The 21221-nt window shown below is 38.7% G+C and overlaps 1 protein-coding gene and 1 long non-coding RNA gene across 5 annotated transcripts; both read right to left on the bottom strand.

Moving 5' to 3' along the window:
- Positions 1-6270: 6270 nt before the first annotated feature.
- On the bottom strand, positions 6271-7830 carry LOC125195732. Its single transcript, XR_007171782.1, has 3 exons — positions 7606-7830; positions 7265-7320; positions 6271-6716 (listed from the first exon to the last, which is right to left on the bottom strand). It is a non-coding gene; the product is annotated as an uncharacterized LOC125195732 (long non-coding RNA).
- Positions 7831-14781: 6951 nt separating this feature from the next.
- On the bottom strand, positions 14782-17891 carry LOC125195730 (pentatricopeptide repeat-containing protein At5g19020, mitochondrial-like). 4 transcript variants are annotated; one of them, XR_007171781.1, is made up of 3 exons: positions 15693-17891; positions 15179-15225; positions 14782-14865 (listed from the first exon to the last, which is right to left on the bottom strand). XR_007171781.1 is itself a non-coding variant. In XM_048093920.1 (2 exons), the coding sequence occupies exons 1-2, from the start codon at positions 17758-17760 to the stop codon at positions 15706-15708; spliced, it is 1950 nt and encodes a 649-aa protein (XP_047949877.1). In that variant the 5' UTR covers positions 17761-17888; the 3' UTR covers positions 15585-15705. The 4 variants fall into 4 exon arrangements, 3 of the variants coding, with proteins under 3 accessions (XP_047949877.1, XP_047949875.1, XP_047949874.1); XM_048093920.1 differs by lacking the exons at positions 14782-14865; positions 15179-15225 and having other exon boundaries at positions 15585-16830; positions 16936-17888; XM_048093918.1 differs by lacking the exons at positions 14782-14865; positions 15179-15225 and having other exon boundaries at positions 15585-17071; positions 17165-17887.
- Between the last annotated feature and the right edge of the window lie 3330 nt (positions 17892-21221).

Genomic DNA, 21221 nt, shown 5'->3' with positions numbered 1-21221 from the left:
ACCTTTCATGAGGGAGATAGCAGAACAATGTAATACGAAATCAGAAAACGTGAACCATAAAGCTGTTGAACAACTTATGTTAGCAGATCTTCAAGGAGGAACACAGTTCAAGAGAATGTTCTTGGTCCTATTAGAATCAGTATTGATTGAGCAATCAACATGTGGAATGATAAATTCTAAGATTGGAGGGATAATTGATGATCTGGATAACGTGAGAAATATCAACTGTTAATCATATACAATGTTTGTGCTCAAGTTTGCAATGAGAAATTGGTCGAAGACAGAGAAGAACGCCTTTGCAGGACCACTTCCCTTCCTTATGGTATGTTTTACATTTTGTATTACAGATTATTAACCGTTAACATGATTACATTGAGTTGTATGTGTAGTTGATATAGCTTGTACTATAGTTGACATAAGTTGTATTAGTTATTTAAGTGGCTTGTGTATTGAGTTGACACTACACACTAGTAATTGACATGCATTTTTTAACATATGCAACTCTGTTACTTAGACAGAGTTACACAAGACAAGCGTTCTGTTCCTCCCACATTTCCATTAATGAAAGGATGGAAAAGTGAGCATCTTCAGGCTAGAGAAGATAGAGAGACCAATGCAGAAGTTTTTGGTTTAGGACGTATAAAGAAGAGATACATTCATAATGAGGAGCAGCAGCAAGGGAATGAAGAACAAAGTCTTGATGTAGATGACAGTGGAGTTGGGTCTTCTTCTCAGAACCTACTCCCATCAGATATGGTGACAAATGTATTGCTACACGATGATTGCATCAATTTACAATAACTAGAGGTTGCAGCGATGTTACAACTGGCTCATGATTGGATAGAAGCAAACATGGACAAATTGCTTGAGCTAAACAACAAGTACAAGGAGTTGTTTAGTCGTAGAAATAAGAAGTGAACAAAAAGTGATTTTAATGTTTGATGTTAACTTATTTTTTGGATGGGTTTTAAAACTATTATTGTGGATTCTGACTTTTGAACTTATCAGTTATATCAAATGTTAATCAGTTCAACAAATTATATTGAAATGTCAACAACCTATAACCAAATGTCAACAGCTTGTATAAAGTGTCAACAACTCGGAAAACAAATATTATAATTAAAAAGAAAATCATACGATAGATGTCAATAGAGAGCAAAATCAAATATCACCAACTAATAAGAAAATGTCAATAACTTGTAGTATATGTTAACAACTAATAAAAAACAACTCTGATTGTTGTTGACATGGCTTGTACGTGTAGTTGACATGACTTATAATTGTTGTTCACATGTTTTCTATGAGTAGTTGACATGGCTTGTACGTGTAGTTGACATAGTATGTAACATAGTTGACATGACTTGTATGTGTAGTTGACACGATATGTACCGTAGTTGACATGACTTGTATGTGCCGTTGACACGATGTGCATCATAGTTGACATAATTATATTAGTTGTTGACACGTCTAGTATATATAGTTGACATGATTTTTAATTGTAATTAACCTTAAAAACATGAATTGTATTTGTAATTACCCCTCCAGGCAGGATTGGGGCAGTCTGGACGACCGCATCAGCGAGGAGCACGGAAGGAAACCTGACTCCAACTTGTATTACACCACAACAACTGAGTTCTGAACACCACCGCATTACACAACATAAATTTTCAACGAATTAGGAAATCAATCAGCGTAGCAAAACTCAATCCGGTGTCATAATCTACTTGCGGTTGACATTTCGAAAATGTTGTGGATTATGTCAACTATACACATATAATGTCAACTATAAGTTGTTAACATTTGATGCAAGCTATTGACGATAATACCCCTAGTTGACATAAACTACACGCTGTTGACATCGCGCGAAAATTGTGAATGAGTGGCTGCATCAAATGTCAACAACTTATAGTTGACATTATATGTGTATAGTTGACATGATTATGTCAACTAGGGGGTATTATCGTCATTTCATTTCTAAAATGGCGGAATATCAAATGTCAACAACTCGTATTAAAATGTCAACAACTAAAAAATAACACTTATAATTCACATATCAATAGCCAGAATATCAAATGCCAGAATATCAAATGTCAACAACTTAGCTTTCACCGACGACGACTTCCATTCATGCAATCAACGATTTCTCGGTCAACAACTTATAGCAAAATGTCAACAACTTATATATCAAATGTTAACAGCTTGTCAACAACTTCTATATAGTGTCAACAACTCAAAAACAATTCTTGCAGTTAAAAACTAACAACTATTTTATCTTAATTTTTTTATTTGACACAAGTTCCGGCATCATGATCATACAACACATGTCAATAGCCTGCATATTAAATGTCAACAGCTTATCAACAATAAATCTAGAACTTTCCAACAATCTCACATTTCCGAATCAAAAGCAAAATCGTTCAATTTCACAGCCACGAAGCTTGAATCAGAGACATATGAAGCATCAACTACTCTTGGCGCTCAAATTCGTCACTCTAAGTGGCGCGTACATGTTCACGTGCTCCTGAACTCCAGTGCACAAGCTTCCACCTCAAGTGAAGAAAATTTTTGACCTTTCATCATGTAAGCACTCGGTTCCATATGCAAAGTAGTCCGAGGCCTTATAATATGATATCCTTCTTAATGAGCTGGTCAAGCATCTTCACACCTCTATCATATTGACCAGCCTAGCAACAATTTTCAATCAGAACACCGTAATGCCCTGCTTCCGCTGGAATACTCAGCTTAATCATCGCCTTCAACACATCAAGCAAAATTTCATTTATCATTTATTTAAGGGAGGAAATTTGGAATTAATACCTGCCACAATAATGTTCTACAAATTCAGACAGAAAAGCTATTTGCTAGAAGAAGCTACAAAGCATCAGCTCCTTTACCCCTAAACCTATCCAAGAAAAACAATTTCAATTCAATCCATACTAAAACATCAGTTCTTGAACACACACACTCACACAATCACACTAAAATTTTCAATTCAATCCATACTTGACATTATACGTGTAGTTGACATCAAATGTCAACAGCATGTCAATAGCTAAATGTCAATAGATCTACATTTACTCCATCCTAATAATCAACATTCTTGAGATTGCAAATAGATTACAAAATAATCAACATTTTTTTTTCAAATAATGCAATTTTCTTCAAATAAAAACAAATGATTCACAGAAACAAATCTGAATTCAATTCTAACACATGATTACACTAAAAATTTTCCACAATTTTGGATTAATGCAACAAAATCATAGCACAATAAAAGGTCAACAAATCGATCGAATCAGAAACACCACCTGCAAAATTCTCCCCTATATCTTCCGGAACGGCTTGCTTACTTGAGTTTAATCCAATTGACGCCGACGCTTGCCCCCTCCTTCACGAAACTCTCACTGAACTTCTTTGACAGCTTCGGAGCTCAGAACAATGACCAACCTCAGAACAATATAATATCAGAATTCTAAAAGGCTTTTCATCAAACAAGTAATGAGCAACAAATTACAAATTGCATTCTATCATCACAACAACTGAGTTCTGAACACCACCACATTACACAACATAAATTTTCAACGAATTAGGAAATCAATCAGCGTAGCAAAACTCAATCTAGAAAAAGAGCAAACTATCATAATTCATCAAATACGAATGCGTAATTCAATGATTCCTCAAAAAAACAACCAAAATCGCCACCAAAAATTGCATTTAATACTCGGATTATAAAACAAAAAGATTAGTTTTTCGTTACCTCTCGCAAAATTTGTACAATAACTACATATGGATTGAGCTGAAATTCCTTAGATTCATGAAAATATTACTGATATAAATAGGAAAAAAAAAAGCTGTGGGAAAAGCAGATGGTTTCCACAATGAGTGGAAATTGATCGCAGTTGACGCTTGCTGCTGCGCCGGAATTGCCAGAACGATTTTGCAATTGGTTTCCCCTCTTCCTCTTCGTTGGCGGAGAGGAACTGACGAGCCGCTTCTTCTTCAATTTTTGTTGTTTTTGTTAAAATTACTATTCTGCCCTTTCATATTAAATTAATCTAAAAATATTTATTGTGTGGCAAAATCTGGACCACTCATTTAATAAAAATGAGTGGCTGATATTGCATCTCATTTCTCAATTAGCCTAAATAATCTCAATTGATCATGATCCTATATATATATATATATATATGATTGTGTTAAAATGACAACATCTTTTTCAACTCAATCTGGGCGGTTCAATATTAAGATCTTATGGCCCGAAATAATGCCATTTGGAATTAATTATAACATTATAAAAAATCGCCTAGGGCCTTTTAGGAATACAAAATATTATTAGTTATGGTAACTAGCGTGATTTTCTCTATCAATACATCACAACGGTTTCTCTGAATTAGATGAAATCTTTCTTCTCTCTCCACACTGATATCTTTTCTTCTCCGTTGAATATTCTGATACCTCACTCCAAGATTGTAGTGGTGAATGCATCGTTAAGTTGGAGAAATTTGTGAATTACAAGAATCGAAAAAAGTTGGACCCTTTGTGATTTTGGTCTTGTTCTCCAACAATGGAAGAAGGTAATTTAATTTGTTCCATTCCAGAAGTATTAAACGTTGTTGTAATCTTAAAAAAAAAAACGATTTCTGCAGTATTATTTCATCTGACTCTTTTGCAATCGTTGGCGCTTGTTTAATTTTTTTCCGTAGGGATTAGAAATCGTTGGCGCTAGGGTGTATTATCAATTAATTAACTCAACAGTGGCTCAAGTCCTCGAGTTTCAGTAGTTTCAGTGATTACTGCTAGGGTTTAGATATCATATAAGCTATGATGCAGTTTTTTACTGCCAAACATAATGCACAAATATCTACGTGTAATGTAAATTGTTTGATTAATAATGGTCGATGTATGTACTGTACTGTATATATTTCATAGCAGTTATTTTATTATTTTATACGGTATTGTTGGCAGTGCTTGATTTTTTTGCGCAATTTAAATCCTTTCCCCTAGGGTTTATCCATCGTTGGGGCTAGGGTGTAGTATGTAGTAAGTAACACTTATGCCGTCAAAGTTGACGAGTTTTAGCCATTGCTATAGGGTTTAGTTCTCATCTCGACTAGGATTTAGTATTATGATGAATATAATGCACAAATATGTTTGTATTATGTATTTTATCTGATTAGTAATGTACGATCTATGTACTGTAATACATATGTTTCATCATATGTTTTTGTTATGATTTTGTAGTGTTCGTTGTACCTGACTATTCATCAGGATTTCGTTGTTCTATGGTTTTCTTCGTCGATTTGAGACGGAAATTGATGTGCTTCGTGAATTTGAAGGTAGACTGGAAGAACTTGGTAATTCTCTTCAAGTTGGAACTCCTACAACGTCAGCCTCTGAAAAGAGACGAATGATTGAACAGTTTTATGGAATGGAAAGGCCTGAAGTCGTACACGTCCATCCTTCGGATGTTGTGAAAACAAAGGGCCACGCTAGCAGCTCAGCTAGCCGTCTGATTTCGAAGAGAGAAAAGGCTATAAAGGAGGCTACTAGGCCCCTTCAACGTTGTAAGGCTTGCGAGGAGTTGGGAGATCATGACTCTCGAAACTGACCAATGCTTAAAGAGATGGAGAACAAGAAAGAGCTGCGGAAGAGAAAGAGGAAATGTTGATTTATTTTTGCAAACTGCGTTATTAGCTTTGATTTTCCCATTGTCACTACTATTCATTACATTTCCATGAGCTTTTGGTTTCATATTATTTCCGAACACTGCATTTATGAAAGATTTTAACACCTAGTGCATTATTACTCACTTATAGTACATTATTACCCACTTAAACCACATTATTACCTATTTGCTACTACGCTGCTGATATTATACTATACAATGCCTTTAATAAACACGCATGTTGTTGAAACTACATTATTCTAACAATTATGCACATTATTATTCCCTTATATTACGTTTTCAAATTTTTTGGTTCAGTACATGGTACAACTTGTGCATTATTCATCCATTACATTACATTATTAATCAATAATATTACATTATTAACAATCAATTAGTTTCACCTGCATTATTATATGAAACATGTACATTATTATTCCCTTATTCTTCATTATGAAGAATTGGTTACATTATTATATCAAATCTGTACATTATTCTTCCCTTATCCTACATTATGAATATTTGATTACATTATTTAAGTCATATTATACCTAACCAAATTTATCTACCAAAATGCAACGTATAATAATAACAAAACGAAATTAATAACAAAACATGAATCCAAATCACAAACAGTTACCCTAGTTGCTTTCACGTTTGTTTCCAACATAAGTTAACCCAAAATTGATTTAAAATGTCTAAAACCAAACTATCCAATTGAAATCCAGATCATCACTCCAGCCCATACTCATTGACCCACCTCTCAAAGTTGAACTTTGCGGGCCTGACCTTCCAATGGTTGCTTGCGGAAAGTTGGTTGTCCTCGTTTGTTGTATTGACATGTTAGTAGTGTCTTTGCGAACTTGATGCACAACATGTCAGTATAGATGGTCGACCTTCTTCCCTCGTGATTTCCGCTGCTCCAACTCTTCGTTCCCTGTACTTGTCTCTTCGTTTTGTTTGGCCAATCTCTGCCGGAATTTTTGTGCAATAGCTATAGGTATGACATCGTGAACAGCTTCTTCGAAATCCACCCTTGGCAGCTTCGCTGCTACAGAACAAGGAAGGAGTTTAATGCGTTGAAACAATAATGTATCACATGATTGTAATGTATTGCATAATATATAGTACATAATGCACACAAGCAACGAAATAATGCACAGATCCATTTCAAAAAAGGTGTCCGTAAGCATATCAGTATTGGACCACATGAAGCAATGACAGTGAAATAATGCACAGAAAATCTAATCTAATGGATAACACTGAAAAAATAATGGCCAACATAAAGAAAATCAAACCTTGTTGAAGTGGATGATTCAAGAAAAAAACATCAAAGATGAACCAATCGCTCTTACAGTTCTCATGGTAATAAGTAATGTACCAACAAGTCCATATAATGGAGCACATAAAGATCAATAATGTAACAAACGTTCTATATAATGCATTTGTTACACCAATTATGTCACTTTGCATATAATGTATATCAAGCGGCATATAATGTATGTACAGATGCATCCCAATTATGCAAAGCTAAAAAAAAAACCATACAGCACGCCCCTACTCCATGAATTAAAGAGCCAAATGCAATACAACGCTCACCTACAGTCTGGGTGGGTTGGGAATTGAATGAGCGACCTCTTTTTGTCATTGTTTATCTGTAAGACGAAGAAAATCTCAACTTGGTTATGATTTCTAGTACACAATTGTAGAACTGTGGTGTTCTTGCAGAAAAACCACAAAAAAACCATTACATTTCATCAATAAACTCGCCCAAAGCATATGTCTAAATTCATAATTAAATACACCCTTTAATAATGACAAAACCATAAGGATTCAAAAAAAAAAATCCATGATTTAATGAAACATCGACCACGGTTTTGTGAAAAATAGTGATTTTTTTGGGAAAACACCGTGAATCGTTGATTCGAGGGGAATCTTACCAAAAATCGAAGCTTTTAGAACGCTACTCTGTTGTCGATTGGACGTTGTCGGTCGCTCGCGAAAGTAGGCACACTTCAACTGAGAACGGTCGCCCGGAGGTTGTTTAGACAGTAGTAAACGAGATTAGGAGGAGAATGATGGGTGGAATTGGAGGAGACCGGTGGCTAGGGTTTTGAAAATGGATGGAATTGGAGGAGAGCGATTTTGATCGTGGTGTGAGAGGTTTGGGGGGAGAGAGAGTGAGTAGACGGAAGGTCAATCGATATCTCGCTTAATTATCGCACCAGCCGTTTTGAATAGTGTCATTTAATGTATTTTTACATTATTACCCTTATAATGCACCAAATTGAAGAAATAATGCAACACGGATTGAGATATTAAATCTACATCTGGACCATCCACCATTTAAATCTAATGGATGAGATTGTGTTGGAACTTAACTCTAAGGGGCTCAATAGGAGTTTAATGCTCCCCTATATATATATATAAAAGGGCTGTCATTTTAAATTAGATATACTATTATAATTTACATAAAACTGATTTTTGTTAAGAATAATTATTTTTATAAAGTTGATACATAAAAATTTTTTTAGACCTTTTAGTTTATTGGAGGAAGTGAATAGACTCCAAATAAAGAGATATGAAAAGTTTTGGAGTTATACCTATTGAAATTAGTAGGGGCATTTCTTTACTTGTTTTGATATTAAATTAATGTTGTAATGACTAATTGTATTCGTGTTTTATTAAAGACGTAAGTAGATATATTTTATTGATAAAGAACTTTAATAGTGTTTGTTAAAATCAAGGTAACGTAGTGTATAAATAAGTTTTTCAAAATTTATGGTGATTCCTCTTTTGTTCAATTCTTTTATGATAGTTTTTTTCTCCTATGATTTAACATTGGATTATTATAGTTTGTGATTAATTGTTTCACAGTATTTATTATATGCATATTTCATATAATGCTATTGTTTCTAATTTTATTTAATAAATTTATAACCTAAATCATATTTAAAAAAAAAATTAATCCGTACATAGCACGGGTGTAATACTAGTTGTAGATAAATGCTTAGTTGATTTGCATAATTATAGGAGTAGTTATAATTGATTTACTACTATTTAAAATAGTTCCATAATAGTAGTCTATAATGTGTAACTCCTAATTTTGTGGGAATTGTGTCAAATGAAGAGAAGATTGGGAGAATAATATCAAATAGAGAGAAGATTGGGAGAATAATTGATTGCATTATTGTCCTAGAATAGATTGATTACAATTGATTGTGTTTTCCATAGATAGTCTATCTTCACACCTATATAATGAGGTGTTGAAATACATTGTAAGATACAATACAGAAATACAAAATCATCTTCTACTCTCAAAACTCTTTCAATATGCTTTGCCCTATGAACTTCGCCTCTCTCGATTACCATCGTTAAGATGGTATCAGAGCAGGTTTATCCGGGCTTGAGACTCAGAAAAATATCATCATAGTCTCGAGTACCTTTCCCGACCTTTTTGAACCCTTCAAACACATAACCAACAAGAATGTCAGATTCAGAATCAGAAACCCCTCCAAAGAATAACCAACCCATAACACTTTCAGCCGAACAATTCGCTGAATTCATGAGGATAAGCATGTCCCAGAAAAACTCAAACCATCAACCTTCATCTCTGGAATCATTAGGCGAGGTGCGCCTAACAGAGAAACTCAATGGGGACAATTATCCCCTATGGGTGAAACTGATGCGGCGAGCCATCCGGGGGAAAAGGTCTGGCATCTCACATAGATGAAGTTACAGACCCTCCACCACCGACGGATCAAAACTACAACCGATGGCAGCAGCGGGATGATTGCTGCTTCAACTGGATCATCAACAACATCGACGCCAGCCTCGTCAATGAGGTCTCACAGTACGAAACGGCTTACGACTTATGGGAAAGTCTAGCCACGACGTACGGGAGCGGCGCCGATCAGTTCCAAATCTCAGACCTGCACAGACAACCATACGGTATGAGACAAGGAAATTTATCACTAGAAAATCTATGGCAGAAACTGCAAGATCTTTGGATCTCAATTGACACCAGAGATCCAAACCCAATGGACACTCCATCCAGCATTGAGAAATACAACCAAAATACACAGAGGCACAGGTTGTACCAATTCGTGTGGGCACTGGATGACCGATACGACAAAATCAAGAGAGAAATCCTGAATATGGATCCTATACCGACGGCGAGAAAAGCTTACGGACTGGTCAGGAGGGAGTCCGTGAATGAAAAATTACTGAACCCAGAAGCCAAGGATGCCGAAATCAGAGTGGGACTAGCTGTGTTCGACCGAAATCGAACGCCCGCCGCACAAAATCACCAACCGCCGAGAAACCCTAGCTACCGAAAGGATGAAGACAAGAGCAAATTGGTGTGCACTCCCGGTTTTGGAGTACATGTTGATCAAGCTGTTCTGTATGAAGACATTGAAATTGAGGCCTGATTTTAGAATGAAACAATGCAGTTGCTGACCATGGGAGATTAACGAAGGGGAAGACGAGATGGATTTGAGTGCCGAAACTAGCGAAGTGTGGCTGTTCTTAAGAATGGATTGAACAGAAACTGAGCCGAGAGCCATATGTGAAGCGAAGGAAATGTGGGATTTTGAGTGTAACTACAAATATCATCTGATTTGAATAATTGTGTGAGCAAAACGTATCTTGTGATAGTAAAATCAAACCTCGATTCATATTGATTACTAATATTAGAAATGTTGTGATAGAAAGAATTGCGTGATATAATCAGAAACAACATGCCAATCAAAGTCCACCTCTGCAATGTGAATCTTTTGTTGACTGATGGACTTATTAGTTAAATGTTTGGGCTAATATGAATTTTAAGTGATGGGATGGGATCCCTTCCTACTTAGGCCGAGGAATCTAACGACGGCAAAAATGTGGACTGGAGTCTGGGAGTTTAAATTAATGTTTGGGTTCTGGACCCACTAATTACTTTCCGAGATTTATTTATGCTTTAATAAAATACTCTCTTACCAATTAATTCATTATGACTTAATTTTCGTATTAATAGTTTTTGGAATAATTAATTAAAAGTGATCAGCTTTTGGGTTAGCTACGACGAATAATTAAATCCACTTATTTAACTAATACTCTTCGTCCCATTCAAGATGTCTCTCACTTAAGATGTCCACGTTCTTGAGTGACACGAAATTTGGAGAAGAGTTGTTAGTTGAAGTAAATTAAGAGAAAAAATTAGTTGAATATTTTAATTAGGAGGGAGGAGAGAGAGATTTATTTTCAAATATAGAAAGTAGACATCTTAAGTGGGATAAATTAAAAAGAAAATATGGACATCTTGAATGACGGAAGGAGTGCAAGAGAATTTCAGAAATCCCTAAGAAGAGGTGAAAGAATAGAATAAATATTCAGTAGGACTAGGATGCATGCATTCTACTCGAACTAAAAAAATTCTTGATGTTGATCAGTATGTTATCTTTTTTTTTCTTTTTTTTTTTGCTTTCTAAAAAGGCTTTACTGCAAGCAAAATAAGATCGGAGCAAAAACTTTAATTGAAGATTTAAGCGTATCAGATGGACTTTCCTTTTAATAAACAAAATATTTTTGAAGCATGACTTTAGTCATTTAAATGGCAATTATGTTTGGTCCTGCTCTATTTTATATTTTAGAATTTAACTACTTTGGGGGTCAGAAATAACCTTAATCTAATTAAGATCCTAGTTAGGTGAATGTCCCTACTCAGATTAGTGTACATAAATATACTATTGTAAAAGATGACCACCTTTTCGGGTTAACAAATGTTCAAATATGGCAGTTTCTAAATAAAGTTAGAATATGATTGAACTTTAGCTTACAAAAGAAATTAGTATGCTCGAGCTTTTTTAGTGAAAAAACCTCATGCTCAGTCAAATTTGCAAGAGAAAACTTGTTATTTATTTTATGATTATTTCGACATGTGTCTCTTAGCACGTAAATAATCAGTCATGCATATTTTTTCAGAATTGTACAAGTTGAGTGCAATTGTTGATGAGGTGAGGTGTTGAAAATTGCTAAATCTAAACTGTCAGCTCTTCTCGCATGATACTTTATATATGTTTTAATTGCTTCTTATGTTAGAACAAATTATAATGTAGTGAATTGCCATCTCTTATAGTATACGGCACCAATGTTCGATAATTATACTCAATCCAAGAGGATTGAAGTTCATTTTATTCATCTATTTTCCGAGCTAAATATTGAAGTTAGGTTGTTTGATTCACTATTTTCCACTTTCTACTATCACCTATTCTTTGATATACCATTAGTCGCGTTTTCCTGATAAACTTTGTTATCCCTAACAAAGTATAGCAACAATGATGACCATATGGCATTGATTATATGTTACTTTGATTTTTCAATACGTGCGGATTTTCATTATCTAATAATCATGTCATCTTGGATAGTGACAACTGGTATATAAGAAATATTAGTATTGTTACTCTAAGAAATGGACTTCATCACGAGTCTACTGCAATCACGGGGATACACCACAATTTTGGTCGCGGTTGACCAATTGTCGAAATACGCACACTTCGCCCCTCTTCCGGTGAGATTTGATGCATGGAGGGTGGCAAACCTTTTTAATGACACAATGGTCAAACATCACGGTTTCCCGAAGACTCTGGTGTCCAATTGGGACCCCTTGTTCCTTAACGAGGTGTGGGAACACATGTTGAAGCTAAGTGGGACGAAGCATCATTTTTCGACAGCCTACCACCCTCAATCGGATGGGCAAACTGAGGTTCGGAATCGGGGGCTGGAGCAATATTTGAGGACGTTTGTGGTAGACCGTCCGGTGAAATGGGCAAATTTTTTACCATGGGCGGAACTTGCCCTGAATTGTTTCTACCACGAGGGGCTGGAAACTTCCCATTTCCATGCCTTATATGGGCGGGAACCGCCTGCTCTGATCGCGGCACCGCTATCGGCAGCTACACCGCCTGATGTGGCGAAGGATATCAGACAGAAGGGAGAATTAATCGTAGCTTTGCAGAAAAATCTGGAGAAGGCACAAAATCGTATGCGTGCACTAGCCAATCGCCACAGGAGGCATATGGAAGTTGCAGTGGGTGATCGTGTGCTTCTAAGGTTGCAGCAATACCGTCAGCATTATGTTGCTCGACCAATATCAGCCAAATTGGCGCTACGATCTATGGGCCATTTGAGATCTCGGCACGTATCGGTCCTGTGGCCTACCGTTTGAAGTTGCCGGATGGAAGTAGGATTCATGATATGTTTCATGTCAGCCTCTTGCGCCCGTTTGTTGAGGGGTCGTCCAGGGAGACTGCAGATTTTCCAGTGGTGTTCGCGAGGGGGCATGCCATTGCTACCGATTCGCCTGCTGAGCAGACGTGTGGTGTGGTGTGGTGTGATGGTTCCACGAGGGAGGAAGGGCAGTTGCAATGGAGTGATGATGGTGGAGCTGCACCAACGTGGGAACCGATGACTTTGATCGAGGAGCACTTTCTTGATTTACTCCTTGGGGAAAGGAGCCTCTTAAGGCGGGGGGAGTTGATACGGAGCTGATCCCGACAATATCGCAGGCAACACACGAGAGTGCAGGGGAACTGAGATAGTGCGGGATGAGGAGGAATTGGAGGAGAGTATACCGGTAGGGCTGACAATTTTTGACACGACACGATAACACGACACGAACCGGCACAAAATTAATGGGTTTGGGTCAGAGCTTATTGGGTTCGTGTCCTTATCGGGTCGACCCATTAAGGACACGAAAATTTTATGTCGTGTTTGTGTCGTGTTCGAGTTATCCGTTAACAATGCGTGTTCGTGTCGTGTTCGTGTTATCCGTTAACAAATAATATTTTAATATTATTAAGTCTTATTATTTTCATTTTTCACTACTTATTAAATGACGCTTACAATCTCATTTTTCAATACGTGTTGTTATCGTGCCGTGTTGACCCGAAGAGGTTCGTGTCGTTAATGGGTTCGTGTCGTGTTCGTGTCGTGTTCGTATCTGAGGGTAGCGGGTCGTGTTCGTGTTCGTGTTCGAGGTTTTCTTAACGGGTCGTGTTCGTGTTTGTTGTTATCGTGTTCGTGTCGTTATCGTGTCGACACGATAACGACACGACACGCACGATTTGCCAGCCCTATCAGTACCGGAGTTCGCGACAGAGGAAGGGGAAACGAGACCACCAGTCCAGAAGGTAGGAGGAACAACGAGAGAGTTCGACGCCCACCAGTGAAGTACGGAGACTATGTTTCCCGCTGAGGAGTCGAGCAGATCAGCAAGTAGTACTTGGTTATTTTCAATCTATTTTGTTAGTTATTGTTTTGGGTTTTGTGGCCCACGTGAACTTATTTAATTATATGTTGAGTCGAGCCCAATAAGCTCATTTCTGCGTTTTCTTGGTGATTCTTTCCCGGATCGCAAAAGAGAGTCGAATGATCTAGGGCCCTTAGAATATAAAAGGGAGATTGTGTTATGAATTGATCGTCAAGAAATAACATATTTTCCTAAACTTTACGTCTTCTTATTTTCTGCAACCCTAAATCGGATTTGATCCCGGGGCAAGCCCGCGACATCCACTTTTATCACGCCGCCGTCGGAATCTTGTTAAGGGATCGACCCTTAACAGGCATTTCTATTTTCTTCTTACTTTGTTTGCATTTTGTTGCAGACTGCATCATTGAATTAAGTAGTAGTTGGAGTCATGACAGACCTTAAGTTAAGGTAATCTTCATTAAAAAAATTACTACAATTTTGTAGCTAGCTCACACTAAATCACACCAATACTCACACCAATTTTGCAATCATATAGAGTGATAGGCTTTACATTTTTTTGTATGAATAGGACTCTGGGCATCTCTATTTTCTTCTTACTTTCTTTGCATTTTGTTGCAGACTGCATCATTGAATTAAGTAGTAGTTCGAGTCAAGACAGCCCTTAAGTTAAGGTAATCTTCACCAATACTCATATAATCTTTTACATATTAGATAATGATTGCAAACTAAACCAAAAAGAAAACAGAAGAAAGAAAGTTTAAGAAAAAAAGAGTTCCTTCAACTGCTATATCTGCAAATTCTAAAATGAATAGTGCCTGAAAAACTCACAGTAAACTGAAGATGGTAGAGAGAGATGTAAAAAAGCATTGCTTCTATAGTCTGTTGGTTGTAACATGTAAGAGAGTGTGCTGACAGTTGCTTTTCTCTTGGATGTCAAGAATGATGCCTGCAAAAAAATTGTGCAGCTCTCACTCTCATCAAAATTGTACAGCTCTCACTCTCATCTTCATCTACTCTCCTATTCTAATCCTCTTATGCATGACTATTTCTTATATGCAGAGATTTCTGGCAAAGTGCAGATGATTTCAGCAAGACAATTGTTAATCTCTTTCTTATTGTTTTATGGGCATACATGTTGTAAATAGGATCAAATATGTAGTACTCCGTCGACAAGATCATAAAGAAACTAATCATAATAAAACTGTAGAAAGGGAAAACATAATCAAGAATAGATCATCCAAGATTCCCAAATGACAAACCAGTTTTTATAGCTTTTCTCTCATTCCGATCAGTGCACCTGAAATATCTGCAAAATTTAAAATTTCACCCTAAAAAACCTTCCTTTTAAGGATGTATAGATACAGATTGTGTGGATCAGCTAAAAGCTTTATACAGGAAAACTAGTAACCCCAAATTTTCCCAACAGAAACATGTGTACAAAGTAGAAATGGAAGGTTTATGATTTCTTGAATTCATAGTAACTACTGCACAGTTTCAACAGAATAGCTATTTTGTTTGCAAACTTGAGACAAAATGAGCATCAAACCCATACTCTTCCAATTCGGTTCTGTTTTTTGATATTTTTACTACTTCATAAAACCGTAACTCTACTGAAATTCTATTTTCGTTGCATTTTAGTTTTATCGGTTTTTAGATATTAGGGAATATTGCACATCCTTAGCAGCAGGGACCTACAAAAAACAAGACCTTACAATCTAGAGTATCTCTTTAGTATTTGGACAGCAAAACAGCAATGCAGTTTCATACTTTCACCTCATCAAATCAGTTATGTTAGATCTAAGGCATTACACAAACGTGAAACACCACAATCCAGTGATCGCGCAAGGTTTTCGTTATGCATTGCTCTCCGCACAAGGAATGCATCGTTCCACCTGCCTGCATCTGCATAAAGGTTAGACAGCGCAATTCTACCCGGCCCATATGATGGTTCCACTCTAGCCAGGTTTCGAGCAGCTCTTTCTCCTACATCTATGTTCTCGTACATTTTGCATGCTGCTAACAGCGTGCTCCAAGTGACAGCATCCGCCTCCATAGGCATGTTTTGCACAAGCTCTTCTGCTTCGTTCAGCCTCCCCGCTCGGCCTAACAGATCCACCATACATCTATAATGCTTATGATTAGGCTCTAAACCATACTCCGCTGTCATGCTCCTAAAATGGCTTTTCCCTTCTTCCACCAAACCGGCATGACAACAAGCACTCAAAATTCCATATAATGTGATTGAATCAGGCTTTATCTTCCGACTCTGCAAGTCTGCAAAAATCCTCAGGGATGCCTCTGCTTTCCCGTGCATGGCCAAGCCATATATAATTGCATTCCAAGGATTGACTATTCTGGCCTTATCTCGGATTTGATCAAATACTTCTAGAGCGGAATCAATGCTCCCACATTTGGCATACATACCAATGATGGCTGTACTCAATTTGTCGTTGATTGGTATTGAGTTGCAACGGATGAACTGATGAGCCCATCTCCCCTCCTTCAATGCGCACAAGCCAGAGATCGCTGAGAAAACACTCACCATCGTGGTTTCGTCTGGCTTAAACCCTTTACCAACCATTTCATGAAAAACTTCAATGGCCAGTCTATGCTTCCCGTTCTGTGCATAACCAGAAATCATCGAGCTCCAAGAGAGAACATTTCGCTGTGGCATTATACTAAACAAACGTGCAGCTTCATTTACTATGCCGTTCCTCATTAGCCCTGCAATAAGGGCATTCCAACAAGGTATATCATCCTTAGTTCCTTCCTGAAATAGCAAATAAGCAAGTTCGACCTGCTGACACGCAGCATATAAATGAATCAATGTCGCCTGCATGAAGTCATGGAAGTTCATCCCCATCTTCAGTGCCAAAGCATGACACTGTCGACCCTCGAGCAATCTAGTTGCCTGTGCACAAGTAGAGACAATGTGAATAAGCATGACTTCATTAGGTCTTGAGTCGGTGCGCCTCATTTCGCAATAGAGCGCCAACGCCTCCACCAACCTCCCGACCTGTAGATATCCACCAATCATAGTGCTCCAAGAGTACGTGCTCTTCCCTGGAATCTCATCAAATAGGTCTCTAGCCAAATCAACCAGTCCTCCTTTTACATAACCATTCAACATCACATTCCACGCCACCACATTCCTATCCACCATATTATCAAAGATCATTCTTGCATCATGAAGAGACGAAGAAACGCTATAAAGAAGAACTAAATTAGTCGAAACAATAACACACATATCAAGACCGAGCTTCGCCACCAAGCCGTGCAGAAGCATTGCATTGATTCTAGTTCCATCAGCACGCGCATAAGCCGGTAGCACACTCTGCATCGTCACTTCATTAGGAACCACTCCCAACAGTCTCATCTCCCTAAAAAGGGCAAGCGCATCCTCATAGCACTCATTCTGAGCAAACCCAATAATCATGGTCGTATAGCTGATGCAATCTCTGAGCGGCATTTTCTCAAACAATTTGTAGGCATCTCCCAAACGGCCGTTTTTTAGATACCCTGAGATTATTATGTTGAAGGAGGCACAGTCCAGCGTCGGGGAGCTTTCGAAAATGGATCTCGCGCACGAAAACATCCCGGTTTTGGAGTACATGTTGATCAAGCTGTTCTGTATGAAGACATCGAAATTGAGGCCTGATTTTAGTATGAAACAATGCAGTTGCTGACCATGGGAGATTAACGAAGGGGAAGACGAGATGGATTTGAGTGTCGAAGCTAGCGAAGTGGCGCTGTTCTTAGAATGGATTGAAGAGAAACTGGGCCGAGAGCCATAAGTGAAGTGAAGGAAATGTGGGATTTTGGGTGTAACTACAAATATCATCTGATCTGAAAGAATTGTGTGAGCAACACATATCTTGTGATAGAACAAGACTGTTAAAAATCAAACCTTGATTCATATTGATTACTAATATTAGAAATCTTGTGATAGTACAATAGAAAGAATTGTTTGATATAATCAGAAATAGCATGCCAATCCAAGACCAGCTGTAATCCTGCTCTGCCACCACCTCTGCAATGTGAAAGGCGTTTCGGCTGGCATTTTCTTTTGTTGGTTTATTTAAGGAGTAATGATAAACCATCAAATTTTGTATCACCAAAATAAAATTATATTAGTAATTTTGATTTGTTAGTTAAATATTAAAATAATAAATATAGTTAGTTAACAAATTGAAGATACTTTATTAGTTTTTGGCCTCATTTTCAATTTTTTATTTTTATATTTTGAATTATTTCTTTATTATTTTTCAAATTTGAATTAAAATATACATTAATTATATTTTATGATTCAAAAAATTTAAAAAATTATACACAAATACCATAATATTATGAACGTTCCCTATACTATATATATGTCTATACTTTTTAATTAAATGCATAAATAAATTACATTTTTTCTCAAATAAACCAATTTGTGATTGTACAAAATTTGGTTGCATAGCTTTATTGTTATTTAAGTGATGGGTTGGGATCCCTTCCTACTTGGACCGAAGAGTCTAACGACGGCAATAATGTTGACTGGGTGTTTAAATTAACTAGTGTTAGAGCATCTCCAATAGCGGCTAGCCCACCGGCTAGCCGATTCGCGTCGCTAGCCGGTCGGCTAGCCGAACTATTGGAATCGGCCAGCGCGTTTTCGGCGAGAGAATAGGCGAGCGCACGCCGATTTGTGGGCGTTGGCCGATGCGCTGGCCGCCATTGTGGTGTGCCAATCGGCGAGCGATCTGCCATTGCTATTTTTAAATTTTTTTTTTTTTTTTGAAATTTTTTGAAAAACTATATATACGCGATTTTAGTTTCATTTTCATTTGCACCACTTGTTTTAACGAGTTTTCCCTCTTTCTAAATTTCTGTACAAGAGCAACATCGAGCGATGAACAATAACAACGAGTCCGGTCCGACGACGAGCGGATCTCGGACTCCCACGGTACCGTGGGATGCGGATGGGGCCCGAGATGGGCGGGCGAGATGGACCAAGGTTTAACATCCCTTGGCAGCACGGTTGATGGGGATGATGGCGGGAGTGCGGTGGGGATGCTTGGGCGGGGGCGGGGGCTAGCGGGCGCCGAGCCCGACGCCGGGGTGGGGAGTATGCCCCGGATGCCGCGATTAGATGCTTGCAGCGAGATGATGGGGATGATACCGTATGGCGAGGGAGGGATGCAGCCCGGTATGCATCCCGGGATGCGGGGGGGTCACCGGGGGGGACACGGTCTATCGTCCCTCTCTTGATTTTTTGGCGGCTTCGTCTCACACGTCGACCCCAGTGGAGACGCAGTTCACTAGGGATGACCGTTTCTCATTGCATGAGCTGAGGATCGATATCGGGGAGGCGGACACTGTCGTTCCAGCGGGTCGGGCCGTGCCGAAGAAGAAGAAGACCAAGGGGAAGAGCAAGGTGGTCGGCGAGTCGTCGCAGCCGGGCTGTTGACGACACCCCCACGCGGAGGAAGTGGACGGAGGATGAGTACGTCGCCCTGGCCAAGGCGTGGTTGTCGGTTTGCGTCAACATGTGGGCTAAGATTAGAGCAGCCTACAGGAGGTGCTGCCCGCACGGAAAGGACTACGGCGGGGAGGAGTGCCGGAAGGGGTGGGAACGCATCGGGGCCGCGGTCGGCCGATTTTCGGGGTTGTACACCAACGCCCTCCGCATGATGACTAGTGGGGCGGGCCGAGGAGGACGCCGGAAGATAGTGGAGAGTCGGTTCCCGTGCCGGGGACTTATAAGGAGTTCCCCTTCGGGAATGCTATGCGGTGCTTTGAAGGATTAGAAGTTCCGGGCGGGGGTCGAAGGGCGGGTGGCCGAAGAAGCGAAGCTGAAACTATTCCGGCGATTACGGCGGCGGATCCCACGACCTCCCCCTGGATGCTGAGGAGTTTCCGACCCCTCCATCCTTTGCTCGTCGCCCTCGCTCGGTTGTCCAAAAGCGGGCGCAACGGGCAGCGAGGAGATCCTCCCCCCTATCGCCCCAGGAGGTCATCTCGGCACCCCCCTCCCACGCGCGTACACCTTATTCTCGCGTCAAAAAACGCGGGAACAGATGTACAAGGTCTTCCAAGAGTGGAGGGCCACGAGGGCACTGATGGGGGGGCTCAGACGCGGGATCAGAAACCACCGATGTGGAGGTCCCGGGTGGCAGCGGCAACGGCGGCGAGGACGGCGACGGCATGCAGGTGGATTTGGATGCCACGAGGGCACTGATGGGGGGCTCAAACGCGGGATCAGATGCCAACGATGTGGAGGTCCCGGGTGGCAGTGGCAACGGCGGCGAGGACGGCGACGGCGGCGACGACGACGATGAGGAGTAGAGAGAGGCGAGGCTCGTGTGTGGAAGCCCGTTTTTTTTTTAAAAAAAATTATGTACTTTTTTTTATCTATGTACCTTTTTATTAAAATGAAATGAATGAATTTTCTCATATATGTCTCGTAAATTTAATTCCGTAATTTATCGTAAATTTAATTCCGTAAATGTAGTTGTTTTTTATTATTTTTATTGCGGCTAGCCTGTGGCTGGCCTTAGGCTAGCCTATTTGATTAAAATGATGATGTTGCAGGTGGATTTTTAGTGCTGATGACGTGGCAGGGAGAGAGAGTGGCTAGCCTGTGGCCCGCCTAAAGCCATTGGAGATGCTCTTAGCACTCGTGCTATGCACGGAACGAAAAAAATTTCAAATAATGAAAATATATTTACAGTTAAATAGATCAAAATAAAGGATATAGGAAAAATAATAATATAAAAATATATTTCTTTCAAGAATATGAAATAATTAAGAATAGTAGTAATAAAATTATAAGCAATTAAAAATATTATAAACAACAACAAACAAACATTGGTATGCTTTTAAGCCATCGTAATGAAACAATTCATATTCACCATGGTACAATTTTAGTATCAATTATAAGTATAGTAATATAAACAAAAAAACAAAAACAAAAAAGGTCATGCGTGAACTAAATAGGATAAGATATACAAATAAAGAAAAAGGTATTCCTAAATACAAAAGAAAATAAGAAAATTATTTGAATGAATAAATAGTTCATGATTTCATTCGATCAACAAATATTAGTACATAAAATTGATATATAAAAGTAAGACCCACATTCCACAAACATCTTCCACCCACTTTCCACTACATATACGTATTAAGTGATACTCCCTCCGTCCCACAAGAATATGCACTCTTTATTTTTTAGCCCATCCTACAAGAATACGCACTTTCTAATTTCGATAACTTTTTTCTCTCTAATGGGGTGGGACCTATTCCCACTAACAATATTTTAGT

Source organism: Salvia hispanica, chromosome 6 (genome assembly GCF_023119035.1).
Source record: "Salvia hispanica cultivar TCC Black 2014 chromosome 6, UniMelb_Shisp_WGS_1.0, whole genome shotgun sequence".
NCBI classification, from domain to species: Eukaryota; Viridiplantae; Streptophyta; class Magnoliopsida; order Lamiales; family Lamiaceae; genus Salvia; species Salvia hispanica.
The sequence above is the reverse complement of the archived record's forward strand: the minus strand, read 5'-3'. Positions and strand labels throughout refer to the sequence as shown.

Bases quoted from the DNA above. Each gene is read 5' to 3' on its own strand.
- LOC125195730 (XM_048093917.1), bottom strand. From the start codon at position 17,760: ATGATATTTGTAGTTACACCCAAAATCCCACATTTCCTTCACTTCACT.